At 35.9% G+C, this 17,190-nt stretch overlaps 2 protein-coding genes across 7 annotated transcripts in view; both read right to left on the bottom strand.

The window, feature by feature from the left end:
• Window positions 1-656: 656 nt before the first annotated feature.
• LOC145583410 (uncharacterized) lies at window positions 657-2,246 on the bottom strand. Its single transcript, XM_081640653.1, has one exon. The coding sequence runs from the start codon at window positions 2,244-2,246 to the stop codon at window positions 657-659; it is 1,590 nt and encodes a 529-aa protein (XP_081496779.1).
• LOC145582610 (putative cytosolic oligopeptidase A) overlaps window positions 784-17,190 on the bottom strand; it is a 39,354-nt gene continuing 22,947 nt past the window's right edge. Inside the window, exons 11-20 of one of the 6 annotated variants that reach the window (XM_081639588.1) lie at window positions 12,182-12,238; window positions 11,914-12,002; window positions 11,713-11,830; window positions 6,975-7,134; window positions 6,860-6,891; window positions 3,202-3,267; window positions 2,886-2,957; window positions 2,575-2,772; window positions 1,439-2,489; window positions 784-1,148 (exon numbers count right to left, since the gene is read on the bottom strand). In XM_081639588.1, coding sequence (XP_081495714.1) covers window positions 2,686-2,772; window positions 2,886-2,957; window positions 3,202-3,267; window positions 6,860-6,891; window positions 6,975-7,134; window positions 11,713-11,830; window positions 11,914-12,002; window positions 12,182-12,238 — 681 coding nt within the window. In that variant the 3' untranslated portion in view covers window positions 784-1,148; window positions 1,439-2,489; window positions 2,575-2,685. Of the gene's footprint in view, window positions 1,149-1,438; window positions 2,773-2,885; window positions 2,958-3,201; window positions 3,268-4,886; window positions 5,242-6,859; window positions 6,892-6,974; window positions 7,135-11,712; window positions 11,831-11,913; window positions 12,003-12,181; window positions 12,239-17,190 lie in introns of those variants that run through there. The other 5 variants (XM_081639589.1, XM_081639585.1, XM_081639587.1 and 2 more) reach the window with 5 other exon arrangements.

The raw sequence follows: 17,190 nt of genomic DNA, 5'->3' as shown, positions 1-17,190 counted from the left end.
TCATGGGGAGCAGCAACAACATCGACATTATCCTCAACCTCATGACTCCCCCTAACTCCAATATCTCCATGATTCCCATCATCAATAATATGAGATTGTTGATGAAATAAAGCATTTATACCAACACCATCAATTTGTACAGGTTCATCCATATTGGCAAAAGGAAAATTATTTTCCACAAAAATAACATCACGAGACACAAAATAAACCTTTTTCTCCAAGTCACAAAGTCGCCAACCCTTTTGACCAAATGGATATCCTACAAATATGAATTTTCGAGATCGAGGACCAAATTTATCCTTTATCCTAGGACGATAATTGGCATAGCACAAACTACCAAAGACACGTATGAGAGAGTAGTTTGGAGATTTTCCAAACAACACTTCATATGGGGACTTGCCATTCAAGACACGAGAAGGAGTTCTATTGATCACATAAGCAGCCGTCAAGACACATTCACCCCAAAAACTCACAGGTAAATTAGCTTGAAAACGAAGAGCCCTAGCCACATTAAGTAAATGTTGATGCTTACGTTCTACCCTACCATTTTGTTGGGGTGTATCAACACAAGATGTTTGATGTAACATCCCATTTTCAGCATAAAAACGACGTAAACAAGTAAATTCATGTCCATTGTCACTCCGTAAAATTTTAACTCATTTATGAAATTGAGTTTCCACCATAGAACAAAAATCTTTGATTATTTGTCCGACCTCACTCTTAGCACTCATCAAATACACCCAAACGGCTCTCAAAAAATCATCAACAATTGTGAGAAAATAATAAGCACCACAACTAGAAGCAACTTTATAATCACCCCAAATATCACAATGAATCATTTCAAATAAATCAACGGTTTTACTGTCACTAATCGGAAAAACACTTCTAGTTTGATGAGCTATTAAACAAATACCACATGGATCCTTAGAATCACAAAAATCATTGCTTCCACTATGAGCTTTATTTTGACAAATAAAAGGCAAAAGAGACACAACTTTTCGAGAAGGATGACCAAGACGACGATGCCACAATTCTTGTTGCCCAATAACCACAGTAGCCTGATTAGCTTGAATCTTCTCCTTCGGCTTGAACCAATATACTCCGTCACATTGTTCACCTGCTCCAATCAGGGTCCTCGAATTGCGGTCCTGTATGATACATAGCTTATCAGTTACTGTGATATAATAATTCAAAGTAGCAATCAATTGTGAAACAGAAATAAGATTAACATTCAAATCTGGAACATATAACACATGCTTCAAAATCAAATCATGACTCAAAACAATTGTGCCTTCCTTGATTGCTGTCGTTTGGTTGCCATTTGGTAAACTAACCGGCGACGGAGAAACATCATAAAAACTTTCGAATAAATTAATATTCCAGGTCATATGATTCGAACAACCAGTGTCAATAATCCATTGAGTGGACCAACACTTACCATCATGCTGTGGAGTAGTGTCATTAGAGTGGGAGGGTTTTAGCAGACCCAACAAATGTTGCCATTGTGCATCCGAAAGTTGAACACCATTGCGATCTGAATCGCTAATTTGTTTTCCTGATGTACTACTAGAAGATTGGCCAGCAGCATTGACCGTATTCCCAGCGGCATTGGCCACATTCCCACGACCCTTGCCACTTCCTTTGCCACCACGGGTAGACTTCCCGCCACCCCTAGCTGCTGCCCTGTTTTCAGAATACCACCATTCGGGAAATCCCAAAATCTGGAAACAATTATCCTTGTCATGTTCGACTTTGCCACAATGAGAACATGTGCCAGTGTAGCGAGGTTGATCACCCTCCCTGCCAGAAGGTGCTGCACGTCCACGAGAGTAACCTTGTGCCGCAAAACCCACGGCCTCGATCTTCTTGTCACCATGATGAACAATGGAATGATGACGTTCCTCAGTTAATGCTTTAGAGAAAGTCGTGTTCAATGGTGGAAGGGGTTCTTGCATCAGATTTTGAGATCGAACCGTACCATGTATGGAGGAGTCAAGACCAATTAAAAATTGGTGAACCTTTTGGTCTTCTCGTTCCTTGACCAATGCAGCCTTTGCACCGCACTTGCAACTACATGTACAAGCAGGGGCTGAATAACTAGCCAATTCATCCCAAATCATCCGTATCTTTCCATAATAATCAACCACTGAGTCGCCTCCTTGCTCAAGATGAGTCAATTGACTCGTCAATTCATGAATTCGAGGACCATTTCCAACCGAGAAACGTTCCCTAATATCCTCCCACATATCCCTAACATCATCAATAATAGGGACAGAAGATCGAATGGATGCATCAAGTGTGTTATGTAACCATGCCCCAAGCCATTGGTAAAGATTAAAATTAACTAACAAGTATATACGAAGTATATAAAATAAAAAAGAAAAAAGAAAAAGTTACAAGAGAGGGGAACCTTCAGAATTCTAAGGTAAAATAAATAATCCTTGTGTTGGAAGTACCCTCTAATATGTGCCAGAAAGATGTTAATTCAACTGTAATCACAAAGGAATAGTTAAAGTTTGCAGCACAGCCCACATACTAAACTTATTCTTAAACACGACAGCTAATTGCCCATACATTTTCAAACCTGCCAAAAGAGAGACGAGGCAGTTCACGTTGAAGCGGGAAGGTAACAGGCTAGGAGCATGGTCATGTTGAAGCTGAAACTGGTAACAGGCTAGCACATGATCACGCTGTAGCAGGAACTGATAATAAGCCATTGTGACGAAGAAGTGGTTCTGGAGATGGCTCACGCCCACGAAATTCTACAAACACCTGTCAGGAAGATAACCAAAAGAATTGTAGGAACCAATTTTGCACAAAGGATTAAAGAACGAGGTAAAACAACAAAAACAAGTTTAAGATCCTTGTCATAAATGCAGCTTTACCTCCAAAGGTGCTTTGCCACCACCAAGAGCAAGAATGGTCTCTCGGAATCTGCATCCAGTTTCTATGACGGCCTGATGAATCAAATAGTAGTAACACATTTTTGTCACAAGACTCAACACATAAATAATTAAACATCACATTTAACAAAAAAAACCAGTCAGAATTGATCCAATCTTAAATAGCGAATCTATAACACAAGAATAGGCACGAGAGCAATTTAGCTTAATGAATATCACCAGACAGTAAAATATAATAAAACGGAGAGAAAAAGAGGGCACCAATCTAACAGTTACTTCTCATTTCAAGATATCGTACCTCATCATCGTCCAATCCAGCATCCTCAAATGCTGAAAAAGCATCAGCAGATAATACTTCGGCCCACTGAAATCACGCACAATTAACTCTGGTTTAGTTTAGCTGATCAATAGCAAAGTAAAGCAAATATCAACATATACTGGCATGAAGATGCAGACAGTAGGAGCTATATCAACCGAACAATGTATATAAGCTTGTAAAATACAAAGTACTTCCCAATCAATTTAGTACTGCGGATTTAAATCAGCATGGAATAATAAGGAATTTTAATTAGATAGTTTAGGATAAAATTGGAAACCCCACTCCTTGCAAAATATACCATAGCAAACTTTCACATGTAAAGTCAGTTTATCAACTTTGATCAATAGTAATCTAAAAAGTAAACACTGACGACGATTTTATGTATTTAAACTATATACTACTTCCGCTTCGTATTACTCGCAACATCTGCCAAAAATGGCCGCTTCACATTACTCGCAACAAAGTGATTTCTTTCCTTTTATAGTAAGTTTTTTGTGTGATTTTACAAAATTACCCTTACTTTTTTTAAACACCCTAATTAAAAAACTAGTTTTATCTTATTAACTTAAACCCTAACATTGATTAACTTAACTATTTCCACCAAAATCAATCCCCTTCCATCTAAATTCATCATCATCCCAGCCACTTTCATCATCCAACCACCTTCATCATCATTCATCTTCTTCCTCATCCCCAATTATTTTTCACTCTTCCTTCATCATCAAATTTCTTCATCTTCGTTTCGTGGGTTCGCTGGCTTGGTGGGTTCGCGGGTTCACTGGCTTGGTGGGTTCTAAGGGTTTTCTTGGTTTTGTGGGTTTTCTAGATTCGTGGTGGTTTGTGGGTTGGTAGGTTCGTGGGTTTGGTCAATGTTTTGTGCGGCTTGTGGTGGTTGGTTCGGTGTTTTGTTTGGACGGGTTGTGGGTGGTTTCGTTGGTGGTGGTGGTGGGTGGTTTCGGTGCCGATGGTGGAGGTCATGAGTGGTTTCGGTGCAAGTGGTGGAGGTCGTGGGTGGTTTTAGTGCTGTTGGTGGTGGTGGGTTAATTATTTTAATTTTTGTTAAATTTGTTTTTTTTTTTTTTTTTTGGGTTTAATTAATACTTAAGTATATGCTCTTATATTTTAATAACTACATTTAAGATCTTTTGCCTAAGAGTCCGCGCGCAACATGTTTGTTGCGAGTAATTTGACGCGAAGGTAGTATATTGGATATATCTTTAAAAGAAGTTTCTTGACATGTTATTTCTACAACTTAGCTGTTGTATTACACATGTTACAAATGTTCAAAGATCAACCTCAAAGATAAATGTCAATTGTCAACCTCCAATGATTCACAAATCAAGGACATGATTGATTCTACAACTCAATGTTGAATGAATTGCGGTTCCTAGGTCACCAAGCAAGTAAGTCTCAACTAATTTTCTCAAAGTAGCTCATAAAACAAAATACAAAACATGATAAAAACAATACCTAGAAAAAGACATATTATAAAATAGTATCCTTATTTCCAAATCAATATAAAATCTTCTTAATTTTAACCATAAACTGAATTTATATCATCACAATAAAATAAAATACTACCTTCGTTAACAGTTACTTGCAACTTTGGGGTATTATTTGAGAGACATAAAATATTCCAAAGTTGCAAGTAAATGTTAACGGAGGTAGTATATTATTTTAAAAGCTTTTTCTTCGGAACAATTTAAACAGGAATCCAGAGTTTATCTTGACACGTACAAAAAATAGTCAAAAATTCACACAATACATATTTTTCCTTATGACAAAGGTTGTTTCTTTGAGTTTCTTACTACTACAATTTCCTAAACTCTTGCATGATCCTTAAAATAGACTTTAATCTTCACATCACCATTGTGCAAAGCTCAACTCAGTAACTTGGTCGAGCCGTTGATGTGATATATATAGAGAGCACCATCATTTTGCCAAACCATCAGACTTAACAAGCAAAAGTATTCTTGTAAAATGGGTTTTAGGTGATAGTTGATTATTAATCGTCAAATTCTGAAAAAAGAGGATGTAATCTTCCATGTATTAAGAATTAGCGGAAGTATATAAGAAAAATCACTATAAGGGAACTTCTAAGGTGAAGTGAAACATTGGAGTATATAAGAGTCAAAAGTACAACGCGGGATCTCCCTATATACTTCCTCCGTCTTTTATTAATTGACACGTTTGGTTTTGGCACACAAATTGAGAAGTGAGAAGAAAAAAAAAGATACACAAATACCCTTACATTACAAGTTAATTACACACCCCGATACACTTCCTTCCCATACAACTACCCTTCTCCAATCTAAAAACACCAGCAACCAGGCCCACCATGGCACCACACCTCCCCTTCCTCCACTCCTTAACCCCACAACCACCTTCGCACCCACCAAACCTCATATTTTTCAGCCCTTTTTCCTTCTAGAAACCTTTGGCCAAGGAGAAGGGAACCTATTTTACATTCGAATGACATCTCCCATAATACACAAAACCCAATTAAAGGTGAAATCTAAAATTTCTCTCATCAATGGAGGTTTCTCTGGCGACATCCTCATCAAAATCTTATAATTCTCAAATCCATAGCTCAAAACAGAGATGGAGGATAAGAGATGGCTGATAAGACCCCATCAAGCCAAATCGATTGTAAGAACAGAGGGGAATCAGATGACAGAGAAATCCGTAGGTAAAGGAGTTAAAATATGGAATTGTGGTGGCTGTAAGGGAAGGTAGAGAAATTAAAAAGATGTCCATGGTGGTGCTTGTGACAGAGATGGGGTATAGAATAGAGATGAGAGAGAGTGGGTCTAATGTGGAGAGGGGAGAAAGGGGTAAAATTGACATTTAACAATACAAAGCTTACCTAAATAGAAACGTGTCAACTAAAAAAACTTCCCAAAAATGAATATGTTTCAACTAATAAAAAACGGAGGAAGTACAAGATTAAGGTTAATCCACCTTAAACGGTATATATAATACTCGCAAGATATTAAAAATACAAATGAATAGCAATAAAAAGGGGAAGAAGTCAAATCTAGAAAGACATCTACACATAACATTTGATCAAGGAGTGTAAGTAATAGTTAAAATTTCTAACAAATTTTGATGTTTCTTTTGGTTTCAAGAATGGAAGACAACGTCTAATATAGGACCATCCCCGTTCCATAAGCTATTTATAAATATGTCAATTGTGTAAATCTATATTATTATCTTTACTTTTATCTAATATTACTGGGCATCATTGGTTTATTTTACTCACCCTAATCAAAATATTTCCTATAGAGTCGTTGATTATTCTAACGCCTTTCAAAATCAAAAAGAGAGTATTATAAATTGTCATATATGCTTATTTTCATGCAAGCATCATGTTCATATGAACAAATATTATCATATGGGAATTTTCTTTATTAGGTATCTATTTTTTCAACCCAAGTATTATTGTGCGCAGAAAAAACAAGTATTATTATGTGGGATATTGTTTATTAGGTATCTATTTTTTCAACCCAAGTAATGTGGGCTCAAAATATAATTAGGTAATGGATACTAGCAGTCAGATGCACAATGAAAAGTGCTAAACAAGTGTGCACAGAGTGAATACAATACTTTGCCCAATGCTTAGAAATGGGAAGATTACCTTGTAACTATAGTATCCAGCAGCATATCCACCTATCAGCCAAAAGAAGAATTTTAGTTAAATGACTTTTACATTCCACCAGACCACAGTGACATTTCACAGAACAGATATGAACCTGCAAATATATGACTGAAACCACAGAGGAATCGATCTTCAGGTAAAGGTGGAATAACTTGTGTTCTCTTGCTAATTCTTTGACCAACATCATAAATGGATTCTGAGCCCCCAGGAATATACCGTGTATGCAACTCCAAATCCAATGAAGCAAACCTTAACTGAACATGAAAGTACAGCATTCTTAGAAATGATAAAATATCAACTTGGATTAATTGCTTTAGACAATTGACTGCTAAATCAAATAGTAGAGCTCTAGGCACAAGAACTGGAAATAAAGACGCAATAAACCAAAATTATTCAAACACAGTATCAATAACTATAAAATAAAAGCAAAACCAGAAATGACATGTCCTTTTTACGATTGATAGGAAAAAAACTCTTATGTTGTGAAATTTGAAATTTTCTTACTTAATTCGTTTGTTTAACTTTCCTAATCACTTTCTCAAATATCGTGCCAAAAAGATCCAATGCAAGTATTAAAAAATAGAATAAAGGTTTATAAAATTAAGATAATATTACTCCCATGTCCATTTGACTCTTAATTACGTGTTTGTATTCCTTTTAGGGGAGCCCAAAATATTTTACCTATTTGAGAATCAATCTATTTAAATGTTGTTCTTTTTGACAATATTACCCTCATTAAACTTGTTTAATTCCTCCCATCTCCTTATTTATTTGCTGAGTTGGCGTCCTTTCTTTTTTTGTACTATTGATGTCTTTCGACAGTTCTTCATTAATTCCCAACCACTTTTTTGTCTTTCTCTATCTTTCTCCTCGATTCCACATGCACAATTGTACTTACAATCATGAGCGTTAAGGAATCTCCAATTTCCTAATATCTGTGAAAAAAACCCAAACGAGCATGTAATTAAGAGATGGAAGGAGTATTATCAAGGATTCCAATAATATTATCATTCTAATTTTTCTTTGCTTCAACTATATTAATTTGATAATGACATTTATTTCCACTTTAAAATTAAAAATAAAAAAAAATAAAAATAAAAAAAATGATAATATTGTAACATATGATATGAACTCTCTCCATCATTTTTTTTATCTTCCAATTTATTATTCATAAAATCAAATTTATAAAACTTTTACCTTAAAAAAAATTATCATGTAAATTATTGTTAAATTTGTTCCAATTTGTATTTTCATAATATTATAATTTCATAATTTTTACTAATATGAAATTAGAGATATTAATGGTCAAAGTTATACATGGGAGACCGCACACACACACAAAAACAAAAAAAAAATAAAAAATAAAAAAAAAAAAGCATATTGTTTTACTCTTAAATGTCATATAAATAATAGTATGTGAATAATATTCCATTACTAATAAATTGTAATAAAACCTAATACTTACTAAGGCCCTAAATCTTTTACCTTATTAAAATATTATAAGTAAAAATAATTTCAAGTATATAAAATTAAGTTCAATTTAGCAAAAACAAGTTCAATTTAACAAAAAGTAAGTTCAGTTCTATAAAACTCCCTCCGTTTTTTTTAGTGCCCCATTAGGGTGTGCGGGGAGTTTTAGACAAAAGAGTAAAATAATATATAAGTGGGTATGATTAGAACAAAAAAATTAAAAAATTAAAAGAGAGAAATTTAAATGGAGGACCACTGTATGTAACTACCAAGCAATTTCGAATAAGCACATATAATGTTACTCAAGCATGAGTAGTTGAGTACATTTTAGACATCCCAGGTTGAGGCTTGAAATTTGCAAGAAATTAGCCCAGACCTGAAGTACGCTTCACTTATGCTCGAAGAAGGCCCAAGATGAAGCCTAGAATTGGGTGATGAGCTGGAAGTTAGTTGCTGAAGTCAGCTCTAGAAGGGGCAGATTAGTAATTTTGGAATAGTTCGTTATTTAGTTGTTATTCTCCTAGCTTTGTGTGCTGAATTGTTTTGGGATGAGTTTGTTAGTCATCCTTGTAATAAATAAAGGAGCTGTAGTAAGGGGAAGGCATTAGAAATTTTGTAACAGAAAAATATTCCCTGGGAGAGTTCCTTCCTCTCAAAAGAAGGCAATTCGTTTGTGGGTTGCTCTGACGTGCAATCCAATACATCAATTTTGGTGACTTAATTCCTCTGTTTTAAGCTTAGAAATCTTTGTTTGATCTGATTTCTAGCAAATTGGTATCAGAGCTACCATCTAAGGTGGTGTAGGAGATTGCAGCAGCAATGGCCACCCTCAACAATCAGTTTTCGGCCTCATTGAGGGAGGAGCAGGAGAAATTTTGAGAGATGTGAGTTTCAGTCAGGGACTCCAACCCAAAGGGTATTGGGTGTGCACAACGATGGTTTGGCCTAAGTGGTGTTAGAGGAAACTCACTTATGGGTGGATATGAGGATGAAGAAGGGGTCTTCCATGGTGGGCAATCAAATTGGAAGTCGAGGAAACTCGAGTTACCGATTTTCGATGGAACTAACCCAGATGGTAGGATTCTCAGAGCTGAACGATATTCTCACTTTTATCGTTTGAGTGAAGAGGATCAACTTGAAGCTGCCATTGTTGCACTCGATGGCAATGCCTTATTATGGTATCAACGGGAAAAGAGGACCCCTTTGAGAAACTGGGAGGTGTTGAAGTGGTTTTTGCTACAGCGATTTCGTTCCATCGCCACCAGAACCCTACATGAGCAGTGGCTTGCTCATCAGCAATTGGGAACGGTGGCCGATTACCGTCGTCGTTTCATAGAGTTGTTGGGCCCCATTGATGGAGTACAGGAGGAGATCGCGATGGGGCTATACATCAATGGCTTGAAGGATGAAATTCATGCTGAGGTGCGAATCTAAAGGCCTCCAACATTAGAAGTGGCTATGGATCTCTCGATGCGGGTTGAAGAAAAGATGAAGTTAAGCCCAAAACAAAAAACCCAACCGGCCCAAGACCACCTTACCCAACCTAACGAATTAACGCCTATACCCCAGCTTCAAACACAAACCAAAACCCGAACCAAAACTCCATTACAAACACTTCCCAGCCTAATCGAAACACAACCAACCCTACCCACCGAACCACCGGCGGAATTCGAAGGCTATCAGAGAAGGAGCTTCCACAAAAGAGGGAGTTACGGCTTTGCTTCCAATTTGACGAGAAGTGGAACTTGAAGCATCGTTGCTGACGCCGTGAATTGAGTGTGCTCCTTACCGTAGATGATGACGAGGGAGATTAGGAGGATGCCGGAGATCTGGCGGTGGTCGAAACTCAACCTACACCCACAATTCTTGCCGATTCGACTCCAGATTGCGGATACCCCAGACCTAAAGTATGCTTCACTTATGCTCGAAGAAGGCCCAAGATGAAGCCTGGAATTGGGTAATGAGCTGGAATTTAGTTGCTGAAGTCAGCTCTAGAAGGGGCACATTAGTAATTCTTGAAAGTTTGTTATTTGGTTGTTATTCTCCTACCTTTGCGTGCTGAGTTGTTTTGGGATGAGTATGTTAGCCATCCTTTTAATAAATAGAGGAGTTGTAGTAAGGGGAAGGCATTAGAAATTTGTAACAAAAAAATATTCCCTGGGAGAGTTCCTCTCGAAAGAAGGCAATTGGTTTGTGGGTTACTCTGAGTCTCTGACCTGCAATCCAATATATCAATTTTGGTGACTTCATTCCTCTGTTTTAAGCTTAAAATTCTCTGTTTGATCTGATTTCTAGCAAAATTTCGAAGACCAAAATATCATCAAATTTGGACATTTTGGTGACTTCATTCCTCTGTTTTAAGCTTAAAATTCTCTGTTTGATCTGATTTCTAGCAAAATTTCGAAGACCAAAATATCATCAAATTTGGAGATGAGTGTAGGAAAGACAATTATGAATTATTGGCTCTTTTTTAGTTGCATAACCCATTCGATACAACCCTCCAAGCCTTCCCTAATTCAAAACAAATTCCAACACCCCTCTACTGAATCAAATGCCACCCAACTCTCTTTCAATCCAACACGTTACAGATAGGATCATCGGCTCCCAAATCACAACTTAATAGGTTAGTTCATTACCAATCTAATAAGCTAGTCAAACAACTAATATCTTTATCATTTAAGGATTGTGCTGCAACTTACTGGTAAGCACCTGATATACATGGAAGTTTCAAATTTCAGAATTCCAATGTCAAAGCCTAAGGGCCTATAGAGCTATAATTAGAAATAACCAGAGGATAATAACATCTCACCCAATCAAAGAAATCCATAGGGCGTTTGTGTAGGGAAGACTAGACTCGGTAGCTAAAAAGGCACAATTTACATTTCCTTCTGGGGAGTGGGGTTAAAAGGGCAAGTCTATAGAACACTTACAGCAACTTTCAGGCACTTTGTTCCCATATGCCATAGCTAGACAATTTTCTAGGGAATTATTCAATACTTCTGTCACGTCAAGTAACTTAAATTTATTTTAAAACATTATAGCCTTCATACAAAGGTGCAAAACCTCAATAACAGAGGCACAGAAATCAACCAAGAGAGAAATGCAAAAAAAAAAAAAAAAATGGAGTAAAGCAAGAGAAATCCATTATCTTTGAAAGTTAGACTCGATAAATCACTTCACAAATCTGGAAATAAATTTAGATCCAGAACAAAAAGGAATTAAGCAAGGAAGATACCATAGAGCAGCTCTTGAAAATGAATAAAACAAATAGGCTTTGTTAAAGAAGCAAAACCGACAAACTGATCATAATATATTAGTAATACTCGAAACATAAAAAGACAGAAATATAAACCAAAGCTAACCTGACGAAGGCTCAAAGAACCAGCACGAAAGGTCCTGGCAGCAAGGATTTTCTTGAAAATTTCTTCAGGAAGAGTCTCCCCAGTTTCGTAGTGTTTTGCAATGCCCAACAAAGTGTCTCTGCAGCAACCCACAAGATTCTTAGCCAGGTTTTGGTCGTGATATATGAAGCACATACCAAAGAGATCTATCCAATAATTTACCTATGGTAGCACCAGTTCTCCATGAATTGAGAAGGAAGCTCAACCGCATCCCACTCAATACCTCGAATACCAGCTACAAGACCCTCATCCTGCCTGTAACCAAATTTTTGTTCCAATCTAATCAATGTTTACTAGACAAATAGGCAACCAATGTGTTAGAATCCAACCTGGCACAACAATACATATAGACATATAGCAGCTATAACCAAAAGTCCAAACAGCCTCAATAAAAGCATAATACTCAGAAATGAAAAAGAGAATTAGGGACATGCCTGGTAAGCATATGTTGAAGTGCATGACCAAATTCATGGAAAACAGTCTCAACCTGCAACATAAGTTTGAAGGAAAAACATTACTCCATTAATCCTACATGGTTATCTTATTGTCAACTATATAATTCTACATCATAGATCAAATCCAACAACGGATTTTTCTTGTTACAGTGCAAATATTGCTACTTCCAGAATTCTAGTATCAGCAGCCAATTGCATAACTGTACCTTTACAAATAAAGTTAAAATCCTAATTTTAAAGAAGCACAAAGACTACATACAGCAACATATTATATTATGGAGTACTTTCTACCACTAGCACGAACACTCAGACACTTCAGTAAGGACCAAAACGCAGAACAATTTCATATATACCTGAGTAGTTGCTCATTTACCTATGTTCGTGTTTTATTTCAAAACAATGAATTTTAGACACAAATTTTGATAGTTGAAATTTACACAAGGTAAAGCTGAAACATGTTTATGACTGAAAACACTGATCAAAGGAAACAATGAATGATAGAATGATTATTATATAGATCTTGCTAAAAAAACGTCCCCGGGGCGCTAGATTTGGATATGGTATTGATTTGGATATGCATGCCAAAATCACGCGTCAATCGGTATAATTAATGTTTATTTGAAGTTAATATTTCTACTTTTAGTTAGTTTATCCAACGATCTCGGGCATTCGTTAGCTTTTGCGTTATTATATTATAACAAATGCAATATTACTCATAAAAATTGTAAGACCCTTATTTCAAAGGCAGTAGATATGGGAATGTATTTGTATGTAATTTTGTAAGAGAAGTCCACTACCGATACCCATGGTATTGCTAGTTCACTCCAAAGTATCTCTATTTCTTCATAAATTTTCATTTTCTTTTACCACTTCAAGAGGTGGTTTTGGGCGCCATGCGCGGTAATTGAAATTACTAAAGAAAAACACATGTTCAATGATGAATTACAATATCATGTCCCTTTGCCCACAAAGTCTAATAATTCACTCTCCTTAAGCCTTTTATTATCACCTATTAGAGCTGGCAATCCTAACCCGACCTGAATAACCCGACCCGTGACCCGAAATTGACCAAAAAACGTAAACTCGAAATTGACCCGAACACAAAGCAGACCCGAACCGACCCGACCCGACCCATACCCGACCCGAAGTGGAGTTGAACCCGATGCCTGATAATTTGACTAAGATAAGATAACCCGAAGTGATGCAAATAAAAAAAAAAAAAAAAAAAAAGAAGGGAGTATAATATAATAAACTTTGACTAAGGTAAGGTTGTTAAATTTTTCCCTATATCTCCACCTCCAAGCACCATAGGTTTCATATAGAAACCCCCACTATAAAGAGTCTTGAATAATACAAGAAACAAGCCTATCCTTAGCAATATTTATTTTATTTTATTTTTTAAATTTCAAAAATTGTGTCATTTTATTTAACAATTTCCAAAACAACTAAAGAATATACCAAGATTTAGTGAATGCCAAAAATTACGGACATTTTGTATCTACCTTTTTCACACAAAACCAAAGAATCTAACAAACATAAGTGATGCCAAAAAGTCAAAAACTATGGTCATTTTATTTCCATGTTCGCACACATAACTAAGAACGGGAAAAGTTCATCAAGAATTTCATGCTAGAAGTGGCCAATTGACCAGATTGATAAATAAAAAAGGTCATAAACGACAATTTGGTATTATAAAAAAAAAAATTTTAAAAAAAATAAAAAAAAGACTCCAGCGACAATTTGGTAAAAAATAGCCAACCCGAAACGACAATTTGGTAAACAAAAAATAAGGTCAAGCAACAACTTCCCTAAAAAGTAAAAAAAATTCCGACAAACTACTTGTGGATGCTTAATTTAGTTCGTTTTTCGTGGGTTTATTTAAAAAAAATTACATATATAATTTTCCCACCTAATTTTCCAACCCCTTTTAAGGAAATAACAATTTGAATAAAAATATATTTAAATATTTGTTTTCACTTAATTTTCATACTCCTTATTAACAATTTGTTTTTTTTTTCAAAAAAAAAAAAGGAGTAGGAAATAAATTTGGTATTCGGATTTAGCAAAATAAAAAGATATTAATTCAAAATTTTAAATGGGAAAGTAAATTTAATGTCGCTTGAGATTATTTTTTTATCATCACTTAGGGCTAGTTTTTTTTACCAAATTGTCGACGAAGTTATTTTTTTTTTTTATCAAATTGTTGCTAGGGTCTTTTTATTTACCAATCTGGTGAATTAGCAGTACTCAAAAGTGCATGATAAAAATCACCAAAACCCAATACAGCTAACAAATATAATTAAAGTACTACTAGTACAAAGTGTTGATTCCCTCAACTCCCCCCCCCCCCCCCCCCTCCCAACATCAAATACAAGTATACAACTAAAATTGAAGTTTGCAAAAGAAAGGAAAATAGGAAATTGGCTCATCAAGTTAATGTGCATAACAAGATCTACATTAAAGCTAAGCTTTTCATAATAAAAATCCATGTACTCAGTACCATGTGAATCCAATCAAAGAGCTTCCGGTTAAGTTCACATACCCACAACATGAGATAATGGCCAACCACAACAACAATTTTATGACCCTTAATTTGACTAATCCATGAACTATAGTAAAGATCTAGAATACTCCATCAAGTCACATCTCAACCCTTCAACACCTATTTCACCGAGCATGGCACCAATGGAGTATCCTTGAAGGAGTTTCCAAGGGCCTGCTCCCGACCTCTCCCCCAAGGGGGAAGAAAAAAAAAAAAAAAAAAAAAAAAAAAAAAAAAAAAAAAAAACACCTCCATACGATTTATTTCAATTTGAATCAAACCCCTTTAACCCTATGATATTCGTGTTTTATATGTTATTTTATCCCCCGTCCCACGGTCATTTATACGCTTATTGAGCTCTTCGGAGTTATTTTTTAGCGCTAATGTGCGGTTTCTAGTGTTTTGTAGAGTTTGCATTTGTTTTGTAGGAATTTCCCGGATTTGTCGGTTTTTCCTATGGTTTTCCGGCCACTACGGGATATTGGAGCTTGTAGCACATTATGACCGTTGATCGTAGCTCAAGACCGATCGTATCGGTGATTAAGGGCTTGGTTCGTGAAATGAGTCTGAGCAATGGACCAAGAAGAGGTGTTGGGCCTCGTCATTTGAAGCCCAAAAGATTTAGAAGAGAAGCTCAAGGACGGCCAAGGCAAAAGCGGGGCCCGATCGGGCGACCATTGGCTCGATCGGGCGACTGCCAGAAAGTAGCATTCGAGGAAAAAGGCGGGCCCAATCGGGCGCGAGTAAATTCAGTCGGTTTAGGAGTTTTATTTTGGCTAATCTTCGAGCTTAGATTTAATACACTTTTTATAATCTTTCTTAGTTACACTATCATTATTCTCCTTTCTCATACTCAAAACTTTAGAGAGCTTTTTAGTCGGTGATTATTGTTAAACTCAAGTTTTTCCCTTTTTAGTGCAATTCCATATTTTCCTTCTTTTGGTATTCCTTCTTCTCTCCTTTATTGTTTATTTTCTTGTTTTAGTCTTAATCATGTCTTTTTCATATGCTTTAATTTGTTTAGAATTAATTATGTGTAAGTAGTTTAATTCTAGGGTTCTTGGGGGATCCATAATTAATATGAAGGGATAATTTTTTTTTGGAAAATATATTGATATTGCACGAAAATTTCTTATTGAATTGTTTTAATTCTTTACAATTAGATTATGAATCGAGCAGATATGATTTAATTGTAAAAGTATAGCAATATTGAATTGATGAATCAAGCAGGTGTTAATTTGATATTAAAGACTATTTTCAATAGGAACTTAGATTTAGTAAATTGCGAGAGTCTCCTAGATCTATGTTGATCAATAAATTGCGAGAGCCTGTTAATCATGTTATATGTGCAATGTTGATTATTGGTTGTCACGTTTTATTCGGAATATTAATTATTGGTGAACCTGTGACCCTAGGCTTCTTTATTATTAAATTTTCCCTATTCTTAATCTCCGTAGTTTAATTCCCCTTTCATAACGACAATTTTGGTTACTTCATAGTTTAGATTATTTTAATTAGTTAGGAATAAATTAACTTGTTTCCCTGTGGTTCGACCCTACTTCCCTATCTACTTAGTTAGAGGACTTAGGAATACCTTTTGATTAGGTGATACGACTTTAGCATGTCACCCTAAATGAATTGATTGTTAGAAGTGACATGAATATTCAAATCCAAATCCTCTTTTTTTTTGTATTGTTGCCAACAACCCTCCATTTCCAAAGATTTTTATATTAGATTATTTTCCTCTTATTATGCCATGACTATATAATAAACTATGGCTTGTGTTACCAAGTACCCAGCCTCCCCCGCAAATCGTGTAATGGTACGCGAATAATAGCATGCTGGAACACTTTTATGCTTAGTAAATTTTGCGAGAAAGAACCTTTTATTGTGAGTTGTTTGTAAGAAAGGACATTATATAAAAAAAGTGGCAGAATGGGACCGGGACCTTAATTTAAAAAAAAAAAAAAAAAAAAAAATAGTGAGATGGGACCTTTTGACAAAATCCAGCCATTGACCCTCAAAAACCACCTCCACCTCACTTAAATCCCACACCAAAAACCACCTCCACCTCACCCAAATCCCACACCGAACACCCCGAAAATTATCTCCACCGAGGCGAAATTTACCTCACCCCGACCCTCGAAAACCACCTCCACCTTGCTGAAATCCTACAAAAATCCCCTAATACCACCTCCACCTCGCTGAAATCCTACACCAACCACCGAAAACCACCTCCGCCACGCCAAAATCCATCAAAAAGTCCCATCTCGCAATGTTTTTTTTGAAATAAGGTCCCATCTCACAATTTCTTATATAGGTAATTCACGTACCGAAGAGTACTGAATAATAAGTAATAGAATAATAAGTAATCCTACCTAGGAGAGTGATTGAAACATCAAATCCATAGCCAGGTTTAGGTTTAGTACATGTTCTGAAATA

This window comes from Chenopodium album, chromosome 15 (genome assembly GCF_948465745.1).
Source record: "Chenopodium album chromosome 15, dcCheAlbu1.1, whole genome shotgun sequence".
NCBI classification, from domain to species: Eukaryota; Viridiplantae; Streptophyta; class Magnoliopsida; order Caryophyllales; family Amaranthaceae; genus Chenopodium; species Chenopodium album.
This window is presented reverse-complemented; position numbering and strand designations above follow the sequence as displayed.

Bases quoted from the DNA above. Each gene is read 5' to 3' on its own strand.
- LOC145583410 (XM_081640653.1), bottom strand. From the start codon at position 2,246: ATGTGGGAGGATATTAGGGAACGTTTCTCGGTTGGAAATGGTCCTCGA.